General features: G+C 54.9%; 9 protein-coding genes across 9 annotated transcripts; 6 read left to right on the forward strand and 3 right to left on the reverse strand.

Moving 5' to 3' along the window:
- Positions 1–149: 149 nt before the first annotated feature.
- MGL_1544 (uncharacterized protein) lies at positions 150–1,316 on the reverse strand (the record flags this gene model as incomplete). The annotated part of the gene is made up of 1 exon (XM_001731309.1): positions 150–1,316. The coding sequence occupies one exon, from the start codon at positions 1,314–1,316 to the stop codon at positions 150–152; it is 1,167 nt and encodes a 388-aa protein (XP_001731361.1).
- Positions 1,317–1,605: 289 nt separating this feature from the next.
- On the forward strand, positions 1,606–2,251 carry MGL_1545 (uncharacterized protein; the record flags this gene model as incomplete). The annotated part of the gene is made up of 4 exons (XM_001731310.1): positions 1,606–1,639; positions 1,871–1,898; positions 1,935–2,005; positions 2,040–2,251. 4 exons carry the CDS (start codon positions 1,606–1,608, stop codon positions 2,249–2,251), a joined length of 345 nt encoding a protein of 114 aa, XP_001731362.1.
- A 236-nt stretch (positions 2,252–2,487) lies between these two features.
- Positions 2,488–5,559, forward strand: MGL_1546 (uncharacterized protein; the record flags this gene model as incomplete). The annotated part of the gene is made up of 1 exon (XM_001731311.1): positions 2,488–5,559. The coding sequence occupies one exon, from the start codon at positions 2,488–2,490 to the stop codon at positions 5,557–5,559; it is 3,072 nt and encodes a 1,023-aa protein (XP_001731363.1).
- A 625-nt stretch (positions 5,560–6,184) lies between these two features.
- On the forward strand, positions 6,185–6,508 carry MGL_1547 (uncharacterized protein; the record flags this gene model as incomplete). The annotated part of the gene is made up of 1 exon (XM_001731312.1): positions 6,185–6,508. One exon carries the CDS (start codon positions 6,185–6,187, stop codon positions 6,506–6,508), a length of 324 nt encoding a protein of 107 aa, XP_001731364.1.
- An 831-nt stretch (positions 6,509–7,339) lies between these two features.
- On the forward strand, positions 7,340–9,997 carry MGL_1548 (uncharacterized protein; the record flags this gene model as incomplete). The annotated part of the gene is made up of 1 exon (XM_001731313.1): positions 7,340–9,997. One exon carries the CDS (start codon positions 7,340–7,342, stop codon positions 9,995–9,997), a length of 2,658 nt encoding a protein of 885 aa, XP_001731365.1.
- A 52-nt stretch (positions 9,998–10,049) lies between these two features.
- MGL_1549 (uncharacterized protein) lies at positions 10,050–13,686 on the reverse strand (the record flags this gene model as incomplete). The annotated part of the gene is given in 2 exon segments (XM_001731314.1): positions 10,050–11,027; positions 11,047–13,686. The coding sequence occupies 2 exon segments, from the start codon at positions 13,684–13,686 to the stop codon at positions 10,050–10,052; spliced, it is 3,618 nt and encodes a 1,205-aa protein (XP_001731366.1).
- Positions 13,687–14,111: 425 nt separating this feature from the next.
- On the forward strand, positions 14,112–14,603 carry MGL_1550 (uncharacterized protein; the record flags this gene model as incomplete). Its single annotated transcript, XM_001731315.1, has 1 exon — positions 14,112–14,603. One exon carries the CDS (start codon positions 14,112–14,114, stop codon positions 14,601–14,603), a length of 492 nt encoding a protein of 163 aa, XP_001731367.1.
- Positions 14,604–14,873: 270 nt separating this feature from the next.
- Positions 14,874–15,581, forward strand: MGL_1551 (uncharacterized protein; the record flags this gene model as incomplete). Its single annotated transcript, XM_001731316.1, has 1 exon — positions 14,874–15,581. The coding sequence occupies one exon, from the start codon at positions 14,874–14,876 to the stop codon at positions 15,579–15,581; it is 708 nt and encodes a 235-aa protein (XP_001731368.1).
- Positions 15,582–15,625: 44 nt separating this feature from the next.
- On the reverse strand, positions 15,626–16,813 carry MGL_1552 (uncharacterized protein; the record flags this gene model as incomplete). The annotated part of the gene is made up of 1 exon (XM_001731317.1): positions 15,626–16,813. One exon carries the CDS (start codon positions 16,811–16,813, stop codon positions 15,626–15,628), a length of 1,188 nt encoding a protein of 395 aa, XP_001731369.1.
- Positions 16,814–17,008: the final 195 nt, after the last annotated feature.

Here is a 17,008-nt window from a genome sequence, read left to right on the forward strand (position 1 = left end):
GCCACTCAAAACCCACATATGTACATACGAAGAGATCGTGACAGGGATAGTGTGAGAGATTTTGTATCGTTCGTTACGAGGTACACAAAAGACCTCAGCGAAATAAGATATTGAAAAAATAGCACAGTGGGGAATAGAATTTTTGAGTTTCATGAGAATGCAAGGAGCATGTAACCAGATATGGTGTAGAACGCGCCACGCATGAGACTTTCGCTGCCCTCTTCCTCGTACATCTTGTAGAAGCAGTCGGACGCACTTTTGTATGGCTCAACTTGAGACGCACCGAATTCGGTCGAAGTAGGCTGATCGTGGCCATAGCATGGACGCAAAGATGTAACTGGTTCATTTGCCGTGGTGATTATTTCGTCCTCGAGGTCTTGTTCATATGCAGCTTGGCCCTGGTGAGATGGAATATCTAGCGTCGATGTGCGATCATACTGCGTCATCAAGCGTACAAGAATACAGTCGATTGGCACAAGAACTAGAGCTGCACCTAAAGACCACGCCAAGAAGAAAATCGAGCCAAAGAATGTGATCCGGTATGTGTCAGACGTAGGTGCGTGGAACTCGTCTTGATTTGGCTTGGCACCAGTTAAGGGCACAGACACCTCCATAACAGGAAGCGTCCAATATCGAACAAAGTGTGTTACGTATGATGCTGTGAATTGACGAAAAAGCTGAAGAGGCAGAAGGCCTGGCACTGTATAAAGACGCCAGGGCTGCAGCAGCTCTGTGGGAGAGAGAACTTGCCTCAAAGCGATGCGCGGGTTCCGCCAAGACACCATCGAATGATGCACCATTGTACGACGGATTAACACTTCAGTTGGCAAGAGAACAAGCACAGAGATCGTGAGTTTGCATAGGCTGCTAAGTGGGCGATCAACTGAGACGATCTTGAACTCGCTAGGATCAGCTTTTGACGGCTCGAGAAACAAAAATATCAGTACAAACATCACAAGAAGCTGCAAAATGCTCAAAAATGTGCCCTTGTACAGTCCACGCACACCCTCAATTTGGTATACTCTTTTTGCCATAGGGAGGAACGTGCGCACGTTCGGACCAATCTTAGGGTTTTCATAATAGCGCCATGCAAAGATGCTTTTGATCCAAGACTTTTGCCTCGGCTCTTCCTCGCGACCAGCCTCCATGACATGGTCGAGCGAGACGGCTCGAGGCAGGTAATTTGCTCGTAGACGTGTCAGCACATTGATGAATGGTACGGTAACGCCGACAAAAAAAACAATTTCAATGAGAACAATGATCGGGACTATAATGAGCCAGAATGCCCATCCAGGGTTAAAGTCGATTTCCTGCATTGCTCTCGAGCGCCACTTGAGCTATGTGTGACGCGAGTTCTGCTCACACAAAGATAGAATATAGTGCAAGGTAGAGCGGTTCGTATGCCCTCGACTCTCTCGAGCCCACTCACCCATGCAACAACTAATTAAAGCTTAACTCCCAATGTTGCCCCAAGCCACCCTCGCACGCATCATTCTCCACCACCCCGCCTGCCATCCGCTCTTTTATCACGTGATTACGTTACTTGACCACGGATCGACGTGGTCACGAACTCAGAGACTGCATTAGCCCCGTACGTTGTACATCATGGCGAGCCAAGTGATGGAGTATGCGACGCAAGGTATGTCTATGCATGTGCACAAGTGGCTGATATGCAGCGTCCGAGTATCTGAAGAACTTTCGCGAAACCAAGCTCTCGACGGTGCGCCCCGTTCGGGAGTTTTTTGATTACCATCGAATCAGTGTGCCTCGCGATACGAATGAGGCCATCCAGGTACGCTTTCTACCTGCTTTCGCTCACGCCAGCGTGTTACGTACAATACACGCCACTTTTTGGGCAACTATTCGATAGTTATCGCACTACTTGCTATTTACAGTCTGTACGTGATGTGTTGGTGTGTCCACTCACGCTTTAGTCTCTCGGATCTCTTGCTCCTAATTGCGCTGGTGATCCTAGTCGGCGGTTTTACGGCTATCAATCGCTTTGGTACGCACGAATACCACTCACGCTGACCATGCAGCCCCTGAGCCCATGCAGGTCGGTAACCATGTCGTTACGCAGAAGAGCCTGTACGCGATCCTGTTCGTCGTTGTCTTCGTGCTTCTATGGTTCGCTCAGCCATTCGCCCTTATTTTCTGGCTCGTTGGTAGTAGCGCATTGTTGATCCTAGGACATGCTGCGTTCATCGAGCCACCTGTGTCGAGCGAATATGCTGGCGTTGAGTCTGTCTAATTTTCATCCGTGCCCATTGCGCCGTTGCTCCTGACCGATTGACTTACTGGCTGGTTCATGGCTGTGTTCGCTCGCTGCCAGTATTATGAGCATGATTTCTATTTTGTTGGCCAGCCCTATCAACGTGAGCCTATCTCCATAACGTTTGCATATATTCATGGCCCGGCATATTCACAATCCATCGTTCTGTAGCACGTGTGTGTCAGTGAGATGCTTCGCTACTCCACCATGGCGAGATGAACCCAGTCACACCTGGCCTCGTAGCACGACATCTGCTTCCAACGTATTATGCTAAAGTTGTGCCCTTGCGAACGTATCTTTCAGAGGTGAGTCCGTCATCCCTCGTGCCTTGCAACGAATCTTTTCATGACGCGGCAACCGACTCCGCAGCATGGCAGCTGATCCTCGATGGCCTCGTTGCCATGCCAAATGGGATTGATGCGCCAAGCAGCAGAGAAGGAGGCTACGGTCTAGATTCGTTGAATCACGTCGACAATCATGCAGCTGTACTGCACAACGTGCTCGAACAAGCCCAGTATGCCATATATACGCAGCGACGACGAGATATACTACTCCTTGGCTTCCATTACTCGGCAGGGCGACTTGTGCGAACTCACTGGAACTCTATCGTCCAAACATTCTTAGAAAATCCCGCTTGGCACCTCTTGCTCCAGAGAATGGGCTCTACAGCATTTATGCGCTTGCTGTGTTCCACGGCGTACTTCTTTCCTGCAGCACCCGACCACGACTGTTACGTCCAGATGTGGGGCATACCACTGACGGAACTACCTCCTCCAAGCACGTCTGTGGAAAAGATGACGCCTTCTCGCTCAGTCCACGCTGCGCAAATTTATCTCCGACGATCGCGTCTATTTCATGCACGCGCTACACACGTGTACCGTTATGGTATTGCTCTTGGTCTGCCTCCAACACATGCATTCCACTTACCAATGCGATGGTCCCAGATGTCCCATATGGAGCGACGGATGCATACAGCGCGTATATTGCGCGATATGATGCCGCATGACTTTGGGTATCCGTTTGGCTGGGAACGTGCCCATCCAACGCACAGCCCACGACGACGTCGATGGCCCAAGGGACTTGGGTGCCTATCTCGGTTTGTAGCTTGTATGCTGCGGCGGCATGACAAGTGCAGATACGACATGATTCTGGATGCATGCTGCCCTACTGTATTACCCCGCGGACGGGTGTTGCGTGCGCGACGAATGGAGGTCGTTTCACAGTTTGCTGGATTGGATCCCCAGGCGGCATCCGCAAGCACAAGCACTACGCCGGGATCGACATGTGCCAGTGCACTCTCGGCGCCGTACGTGCCTCATGGAATGCCGCCGTTCTTGCACTACGCGACGCCGCCAGGTCGGGTCGTCTGGTTCGTCTGTGTGGTGCTGCGAAAGTTGTTGCCCTCCGCCATGGTCGGAAGTCAGCACAACTGGGCCATAATTCGACGGGCGGTCCATCAATTCGTACATGCGCGACGCTTTGAGCGCGTGACTTTGCATGATACACTCCAAGGGTTCAAGTCACGCGATTGTGGTGCATGGCTTGCGCACCGTGATCCTACACAAACGCAAATGCGTCTGTGCTCGTGGATGTGGTGGCTCATGGATGCATTGGTTTTGCCTTTGTTGCGTACTTCATTTTATGCGACGGAGACGGCAGTCTTTCGGCGGCGCGTCTTGTACTTTCGACAGGACGTCTGGGTGCGGGTCACGACGCCTCTGATTCGCGACCTGTGTACGCAACGATTCTCACGAGTATCAGCAGTGCCGCGGGATGGTCGTGTGCCGTATGCAACGGTGCGCCTGCTGCCGAAAGAAACAGCCGTGCGCCCCATTATCAACTTGGGTCGGCGTCCACAGGGCTTTGGCCGCTCGATCAATGCGCAGCTGCAAAACGCGTTGGCTGTCTTGACGTATGAGTCCACACAACAGTCGCATATGTGTGGAGCGGCAATATCCAGTGTGAAGGCGATGTATGCAAAGCTCAAGATGTATAAGGACCACGTCTTCTCACATGGTTCGCGCCGGCTGTACTTGGTGCGCGCCGATATTCGAGCGGCCTTTGATTCGCTGCACCATACACGGCTACTAGAACTTGTTCGAATGCTGCTTCCACGTCATGCAACATACGTAATCCAGCGATACGCACAAGTGCGGCCGGGCATTGGTCTCATTCGGCGCTGCCACACGCGACGTGCGTACCCTGCTGAGACGAGCCCGGCGTTCATGAAACATGCAGCGGAGCAGCCATCTCGACACGCAGTGCTGGTCGATGGCATTACATACACAACAGTCAGCGCCACAGATGTGATGAAGCAGGTCGAGGCGCACGTGAAACAAACATTTGTGCGCTTCGGAGACGCCTTGTACCGGCAAACGACAGGTATTCCGCAGGGCTCCATCCTGTCCACACTCCTGTGTAACTTGGTCCTTGCTGATGCAGAACGAACGTACCTATACACCGAGAGCAGACCCGGCGCCAAGGAACAGCCCGTGTCTGATGCGGACGACTGCCTGCTTCGCTTTACTGATGACTTCTTGTACCTGACGCCCTCGCTTGAGCGCGCACAGCGTATGTGCGTGGCTCTGCATGCAGGTTTTCCTTTGCACGGTTGTCAAGTTGCACGGGAGAAGAGTCTTGTCAACTTTGATGCATATTTGCCTGATGGCTATGTTGTGCGACGGGTCGCACCTCACGTTCCGTTCCCTTGGTGTGGTGTGTGCATCGATCCCACAACTCTGGCACTGCTGCCAGACCCTGACCGAGATCCTCACCACCTGGGCGACACGCTCACTATCCGCCGAATCACGGGCCTTGCACCCATGTTGCTCCATGCGATGCATGCACGCACCAGATTCATGTTTACGGACACGCACTTGAACACGACAGATGGTGCTTACACTAACCTGCTGGAAGGATTCGTCGTAGCTGCAGCAAAACTGCATGTGTATCTACGCAGTATGACACATGTGCATGTATTGCATGTACAGCGCTCAGTCGTTCGCGCAGTGCGGTCGATCTATCCCATGGTCCGCGCAAGTCTTCGCGAGGCACAGGTCTCTTTCTCGACCGTGTCCGACGTTCAGCTGCGACGCGACTGTATCGAATGGCTCGGGTTCTTTGCATTTGCTCGCGTCTTGCAACGCTGGCAAGTCCACTCGGCTCTGGCGTCTGCTTTCGCGAACTACATGCAAGCACCACAGTATGCACGTGCACGAGGCAAGATCGGTCGCTTGGCCATCAGTGCATGGACAACCCACCGGCAGCGTATCGCACAAATGACATAATTCCATACGCCATGATGAGCCCGTGACAGGATGAGGCGGTCGCACAAATGCAACATAGACAAGACACACGAACAACGTGGAGTTCGCTAGCACGTTTCGCCTACTTCTCGCGACGTGCGATTCCAGACTGGGAGAAAAAGAAAATTAATACACATGCCATCACTTGTTGAGCAAAATAATCTTTCATAGCATGATGCTAGTTGTTGCGCAAGCGGCGCGTTATCAGAAAGCAGTCAAGGGATCCACCATCATGGTGCAGCACGATGAGCAGGGAGCCCTTGAGATGTGTCTATAGCCTGTGACTTGACGGTGGGATGCAAGGCGAACGTGTCACGTGATGGTACGCCGCCTCCAGAGGGGCGCGCGAGGCCAAGTCGGCCGTCCCCGACATGAAGAGATGCGTCGCTTCGCTGTCGACAAATATGGTGGTTTCTTGGGCACGATCCATCCGAGCTGCGCGTGCTCCCGCAGCGACTGCGTTCCGCTCGGCTGAAGCGTCTCGTGCTCTTCATATGACAAGGATCGCTCGTGGTGCGCAGCAGCCGACGTCGGCTGCACAAACAGCCGAGTACCCACGCGAAGGTATGTTGGTGTCGACGTGAGAGCCAAGAAGACGAAACTAACTATGGATACAGGCTTCAACTCACGCCTATGGCTGCTGGCTCTCTTTGGCCTTGTTGGAGGTCTCGTTGCTCATCGTCTCTCGTTGAAGGAGAACCAGGCTGGTACAAGCAGCGGCGACAACAGTGGCAAGCCATACCTGACGGAACTACTTGAAGCTTGGTCTACTCCTTCTGAACAGACTCGCGAGTCGAACCAGGAGCACCTGGACTTGTCGATCAAGAAGGCAGAGTCGCAGCTTATGATCCAAGATGCTCAGAAGCCCGCTGCGCATCGCATCAGGTTCCTTCCGTACGTATCGCCGCGCGTCTTTGCGTCCTTATACTGACACACATATGTAGTGCATTTGACCAGTACCCGCAGCGTGGTATCCAGACTGGTTCCATGGTTGATACGTCGGATATGCAGTTCAACAGGGAGCGCGTATAGAATAGGTAGCTTCGCACAAGGTTCTCACGGCGAAAAAAAAAAAAAAAAAAAATGATGGCTTTAGTTGGCCTTGATGCATGCCACTTGCTTGCAAGCCCATGGGGTCGCTAACTAGATTGGACGCACTTGGACTGGGCTCACGCTCTCTCCCCTTCTCCCCCTTCGAATGATGTATCGGCCATGCTATGTGTGCACATACAGACACTTGACTATATACAACGTACGCTATGGAACACGGCATGTGCGGTCTCCAAGGCCACCCCGTTCAGGCTAGCCATAGCAAGCGGCACATGAACGGATGGGACTGATATCTTCGCCTCAGGAGCAACGGCGCTTTTCAGAGGCATAAATCCACGATTCGTGAGAACGAGCCCTGAGATCAAGCTGGGCGGTCTCGTGTTACGTGAGCCACACACAAGCGGCTTGAATTTTTTTTTCGTCGCGTACGAGCACAGACCGAGTGGATTTGTACTGTGCGACGACGATGCCAGCAGCAAGCGATGCGGGCTCAAGTAAGCCTCGTCTACGTACATCGTTTGCAAAGAGTGAATCACTTGATCCATTCTATTCAGGAGGCGCTGTAGCTGTGACAGCTGATGCTGGTTGGCTCGCCACATCGTTCGGCACTGACGTCCACATCGTAGAATCAGCAACGTCACGGATCTTGCATAAAATCACCGGTGATGGCGAGGACATTAACAGCCTCGCATTAACACCAAATGATACCTTTATGATTACAGCGTCACGCTCGTTGTCCTTGCATGTGTATGCATTAGCAGACATGGAGCGTGTACGCACCATATCCAAGGCACATGAGGCACCCGTTGCTCTGATGGCTGTTGACCCGACGTCGAGCCTGCTGGCTACAGGCAGTGCTGATGGATCCGTCAAGGTCTGGGACTTGCGTGGCGGCTACTGCACACATGTATTTCGCGGACATGGCGGCGTCGTGAGTGCTCTTTGCTGGCATGTCGAGTCACGGCGAGCTGGCTCCTCTGCACGGGGTGTGCAGCTCATAACCGGATGCGTCGATGGGAAGGTACGTGTCTGGGATTTGCGGGGTGGTGCCAAGGCGGCTTCGAAACCAACGGCCGTCCTGCATGCTCATGCGGGTGTCGTCCGTGGGATCGGCATTTCGTCCGATGGCAATACCATCGTGTCAGGAGCTCGCGATCAGACCCTGGTGTTTTGGGACTGGAAAGAAGGGCGTTGGACCCGACGTGATATCCAGTTGATTCATGAGCGCATTGAAGCGCTCAAGTTCTTGCCAGGAACGCCGTGGTTCGCGACCGCTGGGTCCAAGGGCATCTTGCGCGTGTGGGATGTGTCCTCGGGGAGCGAAGTGACCCGGCAGGAGTCGACACGAGAGACGGATTCAGGTGCTGGATGGGTCTCGGCTACACACCGCGGCGACAATGCGCATGGCGATGGCCACGAGCACGGCGGCGGCGGCAAGGACGACGTCGATGATGATGATGATGATGATGATGATGAACTTCGCGGACTGATGGATGCACTTGTGTCGTCAGAATCGCACGCCATCGTGACGGTGTCAGCGACGCAAGACTTGGCGTTCTTTGCGCTCCATGCATCGTCCGACACGGAGCCCCAACTTGTCCAGACGCACCAGCTTGTCGGGTACAATGACGAAATTGTCGACGTGACGCTGCTAGAGCAGCAGAAGTTTCTCGCTGTCGCATCGAACAACAGCCAGCTGCGCATATACAAGCTTGATACCCATGACCATGATGTATCGCTCGTCGACGGGCATGCAGACATGGTGCTAAGTCTCGATGCAAGCCCTGATAGCAAGTGGCTTGTGTCTGGCTCCAAAGACCAGACAGCACGCATCTGGGCGCGTGTCGACGATGGACGCGATAGCTGGACATGTCTCGGCATTTGTGAGGGCCATGCAGAGAGTGTGGGGTGCGTCAAGTTTGCGCGCAAGAGCCTGGAAATGACGCCGTTCGTCGTCACAGCGAGCCAGGATCGGACATTGAAGCTATGGGATCTCTCACAGCTCACGGACGACAACCGCTTTACCAAGCTCTCATCGCTCATCACACTCAAGATCCACGAGAAGGACATCAACGCCATTGACATTGCGCCCAACAATGGCCTTCTTGTCTCGGGCTCCCAGGACCGCACGGTCAAGGTCTTCCGGCTGAACTATACGGCGCCTGGCAAACACACGAAGCCATCCGCTACGCTCGATACACTGGCGACGTGCCGCGGCCATAAGCGCGGTGTTTGGTCCGTCCAGTTCTCGCCAGCCGAACAGGCATTTGCCTCCGCGTCCAGTGATCAGACGGTCCGGATGTGGAGTCTGCAGGACTTTGCCTGTGTGCGTGTGTTTGAAGGACATACAGGCAGTGTGCTTCGGCTGCAGTACCTGCCAAGTGGAGCCCAGATTGTGTCGTCAGGAAACGACGGCCTGGTCAAGGTATGGAATGTGCGGGATGAAGAGTGTGCAGTGACCGTGGACGCACACGAGGACAAGATCTGGACGCTCGCTGTGCGTGAGGAGACGGCATCGACGCCACTTCAGATCATCAGTGGTGCAGCAGACAGCACCATCACGTTATGGAGCGATACGACTGCAGCTGTCGAGGCAGAGAAGATGGCCGTGGCGAAAGAAGCTGTCGAACGGGAGCAGCAGTTTACGAATCTGGTACTGCTGAAAGACTACCGGAATGCAATTGCGTTGGCGTTCCAGCTGGACCAGCCACGCCGTTTGTTGCAGCTCTTCTCACAGGTCGCTACATCAAGACCAGACTATGATGCGATGGCGTCGATGGACCGCTTGCTTGCTGATGCATTGGGCACTCGGCACGTTCGTGGGGCTGCTCATGATGAGGATGAGGACGAGGATACACGGCGTGGCAGTATAACCGGCCTGGCTGCTGTTGATGGGATTTTGCAAACGTTGCCTCGCTCACAGCTGGTGCAGCTCTTATCCTACATCCGCGACTGGAACACATCCTCGCGCACATCGCCCATAGCACAACTGCTGCTGCATGCTATCGTGCGGCAGTGGGATGCAGAGGCGATCCTCGATGCATTTGAAGAAGCCCGCAAGCAAAAGGACTCGCACACAGGCCACGCCCACGGGATGTCGGCCTTGTCCATGCTCGACGGACTCATGCCATACACAGAGCGGCACTATGCGCGTGTGGACCGCATGCTCGTGGAAAGTGCGATGCTCGACTACACGCTGCAGGCCATGGATTCCGTATTAGGTGTGCACGGAGAAGAGGCCATGGACGATGAGGGGGACATGGAGGAGCCAAGCAGCCGAGTGCTGACTGATACGGCACGGATGGATGACGACGCGAACGACAGCGACAGCGACAGCGACGATGCTGCGATGGACGAGTCACACGTGTAAAAACACATAGGATTCTTTTTACCGGCAACGACAGACAGTGAGCCGGTCTCCCCTACAGAACCATAGCTAGATCATGGCGTGCATAGTCACGATGTTCCTCAGGCTGGTCATCGAGCGACGGGTAGTACGCAACCAGTGCGTCCTGTGCACCGACATAGTTGGTGTTGTACGTGCGCACATAAGCCTCGCGCACTTTGCGCGCGGGATGGAAGAGCCCCTGCAGCGTATGGTACAGAATGACGCCTGGCCCCAGTGAGACACGCAGTGCCTCGATGGCCTCCATGACGGCATTGATCACGTGAGGACTCGTTTCAAACAGGTTCGGCCACACGAGATTGAGCAAGTGCTGCATGGCGTCTTCCCTGCCGAGGCCTGCGGTGCCGAGCGCGAGATGCTTGACAATGCTGGCGGCCGTCTGCCGATGCACGACATCGCGGTCCGTGAAGGCGTCGTCGAGCAGGGTCATGACGCTGTACACGTAATCTTTGCTCATTTCGCCAATGTACTCAAACACCCAGCTGAGTGCTTTCAGGCAGCCGTGCTTGACGTTGAACTCAAGCGTCCGGTACTCGTTCAAGATCGCCGGCGGACACGTGAACGGCCCACACGTCTCTGCGACAATGGCGATCGCGACCGTCGAGCACACACGGCTCTGGCGTTCCTGGACGCGCAGGTTCGTCAGCAGCACCTGCAGCACGTCCTGTGGTCCAATGGCCTTGGCAATGTAGCCAAAACTGTTGATGGCCGCGCGCCGTACGGCCTTCTTGTGTGCCTTGAGTAGGTCGAGCAGCTCAAAGCAGATGCGCATCCACTCACGTGCACTAACGAACTCGGCGCCCCGGTCGGCGATGCGCCCGATCAGGTTGATACTGGCCTCCTGCACGCGCTCGTGCCGGTTGCGCAGAATGGGCGTCATGCGCGGAAGCAGGTCCTTGACGGGCGGATTCATCTGGGTCATGCCGACCACATTCGCAATAGCGCCCTCGGCTGCGATCATGCTTGCCAGCGTCTCGGGAAACTCTTCGCCCAGCTGCTCAAAGAGCACACACACCCAGGTTCGACAGCAAGGCGTCCTCGCCGCACTGCTTGATGACGACGGCCAGCTTCGTCGTCAAGTCGGCCGCCTGCTGCCGCGTGCTCGCATTCTTGTTGTTGAGGCGCCACAGGATCGTCGACACGATCTGCATCAGGTACGGGTTGATCCGCATCCCGAGCGCATTGGCAATGGTGCCGACGCCATTCAGCATGACACGATCTTCAACAGACTGTTCCTGGAACGCATAGATCATGCCATCGACAAGCTGAACCTCCAACCGCTCGTCTACATCGGCTGTGCCAAGCGATGCGACGACATGCTGGATCGCGTCCATCGCCATCTTGCGGAATGGCTCGCTATCGTCCTTCAGAAAGTGTACGAGACGGCCGACGACGTCGCTCACGCCGACCTTGTCTGCAAGAGCGCGTGTCGTCTCGACGACTTCGCGGAAGTTCCGCCGGTCCAGTGCCATGCGGCGCACCCAGAATGCCTTGAAATAGTCCGGCACGAGCTCCGCACGCAGGAACGTGCCCGTGACGCCGTCCGTCACAGCACATTGCCGCACAACTTTCAGCACAATGCGCCGCATCTCGTCATCGGCGCTTTGGAACTCGCGGATCAGCGTGGGAGTGATCTCCTTCACAAAGTACAGCGTGCTGTCCGAGTCCATCAGCGGAATGATGAACCCAATCGCCTTGAGGAATGCCGCTAGGCCGCGCCCACGATGATGCCGAATGCCAAGCCACAGCGGCTTGAGCACATTCTCGAAACTCTCTATGCCATAGGGCGCCGACGCCTCCGCTAGTGCCGACAGAGCAAGCGCTGTCATCGTCTTGACCTTTTGCTGCTCGTCCTCTAGGCCCTTCTCGATGCAGTCGACCAAATTGCGTAGGTGCGGAAGCACTGCACAGCCCATCATGATGGCCATCTGCTGCACAACACGCACGGCCGTGTGGCGTGCCTGCCAGCTCTTTTTCGACCGGCATACAGCACGCAGGAACGGCAGGATCGCTGGAATACCCAGCGCTGACGCCACGACAGCGAGCGCTCGTGCCGTTGTGTTCCGCACATATTCATCCGCATGGTCAATGTCCGGCCGCATGGTGCTAATCATGTGTGCCAGGCCAGCCGCCTTCGCTAGGTTGCTGATGATCTCGCGCCCCTCAATACGCACATAGTAGTCCTCGTCAATCAGCAACGGCTCAATCACAACGAGAATCCGGTGCACGTACGGCCGCACGAGCTCATCCAACTTGTACAGCACACGGTCAATCACCTTGACCAGCAGATGACGCTCCTGGTCCTCGAGCGTCCGCTCCATCAAAAGCGGCAGGATCTTGTCAAAGAGCGGGCCAGGCCCAAACTCCCGGGCTTGATCGGCAATCTGCCGCAGTGCCTGCTTCCGAAGTGGCGGTGTGCCGTTTTTGATCTTGAGGAGCAGACGCATGATTTCTCGTTCCTTGGCCTCCGCACGTGTCAGTCGTTCGTTCTCATCCTCCTCTTGCAACACTTTGCCAAAGTATTTTTGGTCCTCGGGCTTCATAAAGGCCAGCTGGCCCACACCTGGCACATCCGTCGGCAGGTCAGCGACAATGTCATCGGCCATCCCCCCCAGCGTCGATGACTCGTGCATTGTGAAACCGCTCTCTCCCTCCGGCGCCTCGGTCAGCTTGTGCGCGCCTGTGCGCACAGGCGCATACCCTGGTGGCGGCTCAACAATCGTGTATCCTTCACTCGGGAGGAGCGCGTCCAGCTCGCTGTCGGACATGTACCGCACACGCGCTGGCTTGAATGGCACCTTTGTTGCCACAGAGTCAGAAGCAGTTGCAGGAGGTGCAGTCGTGCTCGTCGACGAGGATGTAGATGCAGATGAAAACTCACCTGCCGGCGTCTGATCCCATCGCGATCGTTTGGACGTGTCGACACCCGTGTCTTCCGCGGGAATTTCATCCCAGCGTGAGCGGCGCCGCTTGGTCGAGGATGTATCTGTCTCTGTATCTGTGGCAGAAGAGGCCGGCAGCGTGGCTCCTTCGTGCGCCGCGGGACGCACGTCATCGGGAGCTACGTCCCACCGGCGCTTCCGCTGCGGCAAGGCCCCCTGTCCCATGGTTTCGGACGGCTCAGCCGCAGGAGACTGATAGTCCATAGACCGTTCTTTTTCCTCAATGATCCGACGCACTCTGTGCTCTTCACGCTCTACCTGTGCACGACGCATGGCATCTCGATATCCCTCCTCCGCAGGCGCATCGCCCTCTTCGCTCGGCTGTGCGAATGGATCACGTTGTGAATCAGGTCCCGCATCGCGTTGGAATCGACGGTTATGGTAGTCTGACTGACGCGTCGCCAACTGGCGCTGTGCTACACGCTCCGCCAACGGATCGAACGAGTCGTCAGCAAACTCATTCAATAGGTGCTGTGGCGCAGTGAATGCATCCAGTGGGTTTGCACGCCTTGGCTGCTCATCGTCGTCCGAAGCATCGTTATCCACATCGCCACGACGTACGGGAATAGACTCGACGTAGTTGGAGCGCGATGACCCTGATCCATAAATGTCTTTGTCTTCCTTGTTACTTGCAAGTCCAATCCCACTTCTTAGTGCTGATGGACGTGATGCCCGGAGTCGCTGAATGTCATCCAGCTCCTCGTTCGACATGGTATGGTTGGCACGGCACAACAAACAACGGTAGAGGGCCTACGAGTCCCCCACGCTTTTTGCGCGTCTCAAACGTACGAGTGTCGCTAGTCTTGCTCGTTTGCCACACGTACGCAAACTCTGTCGTCCACTTCCTCGGCTTGGGGACAATCGGTGTGGAGTTTGGCTGGGTGTCACACGAATGACACTTCCACCTGCTCCTGCTCCCTTCATGCATCGCGCGTCGCTGCTCAATGACTCCACCCCTGCGCACGAATGGATCACGTGATAGGTATCTGGTTGCTTCTTTTGCGTGCTCCTCAGCAGCCCAACGCCACCGAGGAATTGAGAGAAGGTAAAAAAGCGTGGTGCGTGCGTGTGTGTGTGAAAAGAGTGGGGAACAGGTTAGAAAAAAGAAAAACGAAAGCTAGGCGCTCGAGAACAACATGCCACCTCGAACTGCCAGCAAGAATGTCAAGGCTGATCAAGAGGAGCCTCCGCCAAAATACGAGGGCGGTGAGTATGAGCTAAAAGATGTTGTCGTTGGTGCCAAGCTGTATGTGGAAAAGATCAATTCAGATACCGGTGAATGGGAGCAACGTTTGGCGGAAGTGCTCTCGATCCGCGAAAAGCGACAAAATAGACTTCATCTCCTACAAGAAATCCAGGAAAAGGGTGAACATGCCGTTAAGGAAAAGGAGCCAGAACTCGATTTCTACGTTCATTACTGTGAATTCAACAAGCGATTGGACGAGTGGGTGCCATCGGCAAAGCTAGTGTTGTCGCGAGAGATGGAATGGCCCAGGCCGCCAGAATCAAGCTCATCCAACAAGAACACGAAACGTAAAGTCGTGCAGGGTGTGCGCTCTGTTCAAGGTACTCCTACTCGCGCAACAACGCCTGCCCTCCGGCGAGTCAGGCGGTCCGGGGGCCGGTAGTAGTGGTGGTGGTAATGGCCAAGATGTCGTGGTCAAAAGCGAAGTGGACGAGTCTTTCAGCAAAGAAAAAGAAGTTGAGAAACTGCGTACGTCAGGTTCCATGACCCAATGTGCCAGCGAAATCTCGCGTGTCAAAAATCTGAACATGATCCAAAGGGCAAGCATCAGATTGAGGCTTGGTACTTCAGTCCTTACCCCTCAGAGTATGCATACATTGATTGCCTGTACCTATGTGAAATGTGCCTGTCATACTTTCCGTCCGAGTTTCTGATGAAGCGACACCGGCAAAAGTGTACTCTGCTTCATCCACCCGGCAACGAGATCTACCGTTGTGAAGATATCAGCTTTTTCGAAATCGACGGCCGTCGGCAAAAGACTTGGTGCAGGAACCTGTGCTTACTGAGCAAGTGCTTCCTCGACCACAAGACTTTGTACTATGACGTCGACCCCTTTCTTTACTACGTGATGTGCCAACGCGACAACACAGGCTGTCATATGATCGGCTACTTCTCCAAGGAAAAGGAGAGTGCCGAAGGCTACAATGTCGCTTGTATTCTTACACTTCCACAGCATCAGCGCAGTGGATTCGGGCGCTTGCTGATTGAGTTTTCGTACGAGCTTTCCAAGCGCGAAAACAAGCTTGGTAGTCCGGAAAAGCCCTTATCCGACTTGGGCTTACTTGGGTATCGTGCCTATTGGTCTGAGACGATCGTCGAGCTTCTTCTCCATACGAACGAGGAAGTCAGTATTGACGACATTGCCAACAAGACATCGATCGTGCATGCAGATGTCCTCCAGACTTGCCAAGCCCTTAACATGCTCAAGCAATACCAGGGCAAACACTATCTGGTCCTGTCGGATGCCATTATAGAAAAACACGAACGCCAAATGAAAAAGAAGCGCCGGCGCATCCATCCTGAACACTTGCATTGGAAACCACCCGTCTTTACTCGAGACCAACTCCGCTTCGGCTGGTGAAAACCTTTCTCCACCCTGTGTTGCATAGCTCTTTTGTACCATATTCATGCATCTGTCTTGTTATGATCCAATGTCTCTGGTCCCTCCACTGCGTCTCTCAGGTGTTTAAGTAGCGTCGGTGGCCATATGAGCCACGTGTCCCAGCACGTTAGCACGGCCAGAACCTGCTGCTTCGTCTCTTCCGTCGTCTGGCACAAAGGACATGCTCGAATCGTCGCTCCCCAGTGCAAAAAGATGGCCTCGAGCCATGGCTGAAATGCCTCGCGGTACTTCCATGCACATGCCACTGGCGCCGCGGTATTGTACAAAATATCTGACATGGCGTAGAGGCGCGCGAGTTTACGCGGCAGTGGCGTCGTCGGCACCAGCAGAGACCGAGCGATCATGTCGGCCACGGATGGTGCTGCGTCCGCATGATCCAGCGCTAGTTTCATGCATCGCGCAATGCGTTCGCGACGGGGAGTGAGGCCTTTGAGCATGGCTTGAAGTCGACGGGCGGCCAACATCGGGAGCTCACCATTCCCGCGATGCAGATCGGACTCAGACACCTCTTCTGAGTCTGTCGAGTACATGGATGCGTACCCGGCATCCTGAAATTCCGCTGAAATATGTACCGGCGACGTCGACCGATGTGTGTGCCTATGTCGCACAGGTACTGGGGAACACTCACGCCCCCCCTGCGCATGAGCGTAGTGACCTTGCTCCCTGGCTCTTCGCTTGCGCGATCGGCGTGCTGAATACGCTGGTTCTCCGTCGGGTAACGAGATAGGCGGTGCCCAACTTGATGAGAGTGTGACATCATTCCACACGAGGCCATTTGTCTCTTGGAGCGCTAACTCAGCATCTCGGCGACTCGTGTACGCGACGTGCGCATATGCAGAGGCAGTAACACTGGGTTCTTTTTTCGACAGGCTCACGCAGGCAACATCACCCCACTGTGCAAAAAACGTGCCAAGTCTATGCTCTGACATGGCAGATGCTGGGAGCGGCTGTACACATATGTTAGTCGAATCCAGCTGTACTTCAGACCCTGAAACATGCTCTCTGTACGTTTCCTTTGCTTTCGGTATAGATAGCGACTCGGCCCGCTTCGCTTGCGCCTCCTGTAGTTCACGCAGAAACGATGACATGGCCCCCTGGCGTGGTGGTTTGCGCTTGCGCGCAGGTGCCATCCTAGGCGCACTTGCTTCAGCATCCTCATCATCTGCATCATCAAATGCGCGCACACGCATTCTTACAGCATCCTTACGCGCCGCATCATGCCCCTTTGTCGCCATGCATCCAGCACTGCAACACGAATCGAGACTCGATCTACAATGGATGACGGCGCGTGCTTCTTACCCACGCATAAAGCCCCAATTCGAAAAATCGCTCCACAAATTCACGACTCCACTGCCGCAAATCCTCCCCGCTAACAGCCTCGAGAC

Source organism: Malassezia globosa, assembly GCF_000181695.2.
Source record: "Malassezia globosa CBS 7966 chromosome Unknown mgl_sf_3.1, whole genome shotgun sequence".
NCBI classification, from domain to species: Eukaryota; Fungi; Basidiomycota; class Malasseziomycetes; order Malasseziales; family Malasseziaceae; genus Malassezia; species Malassezia globosa.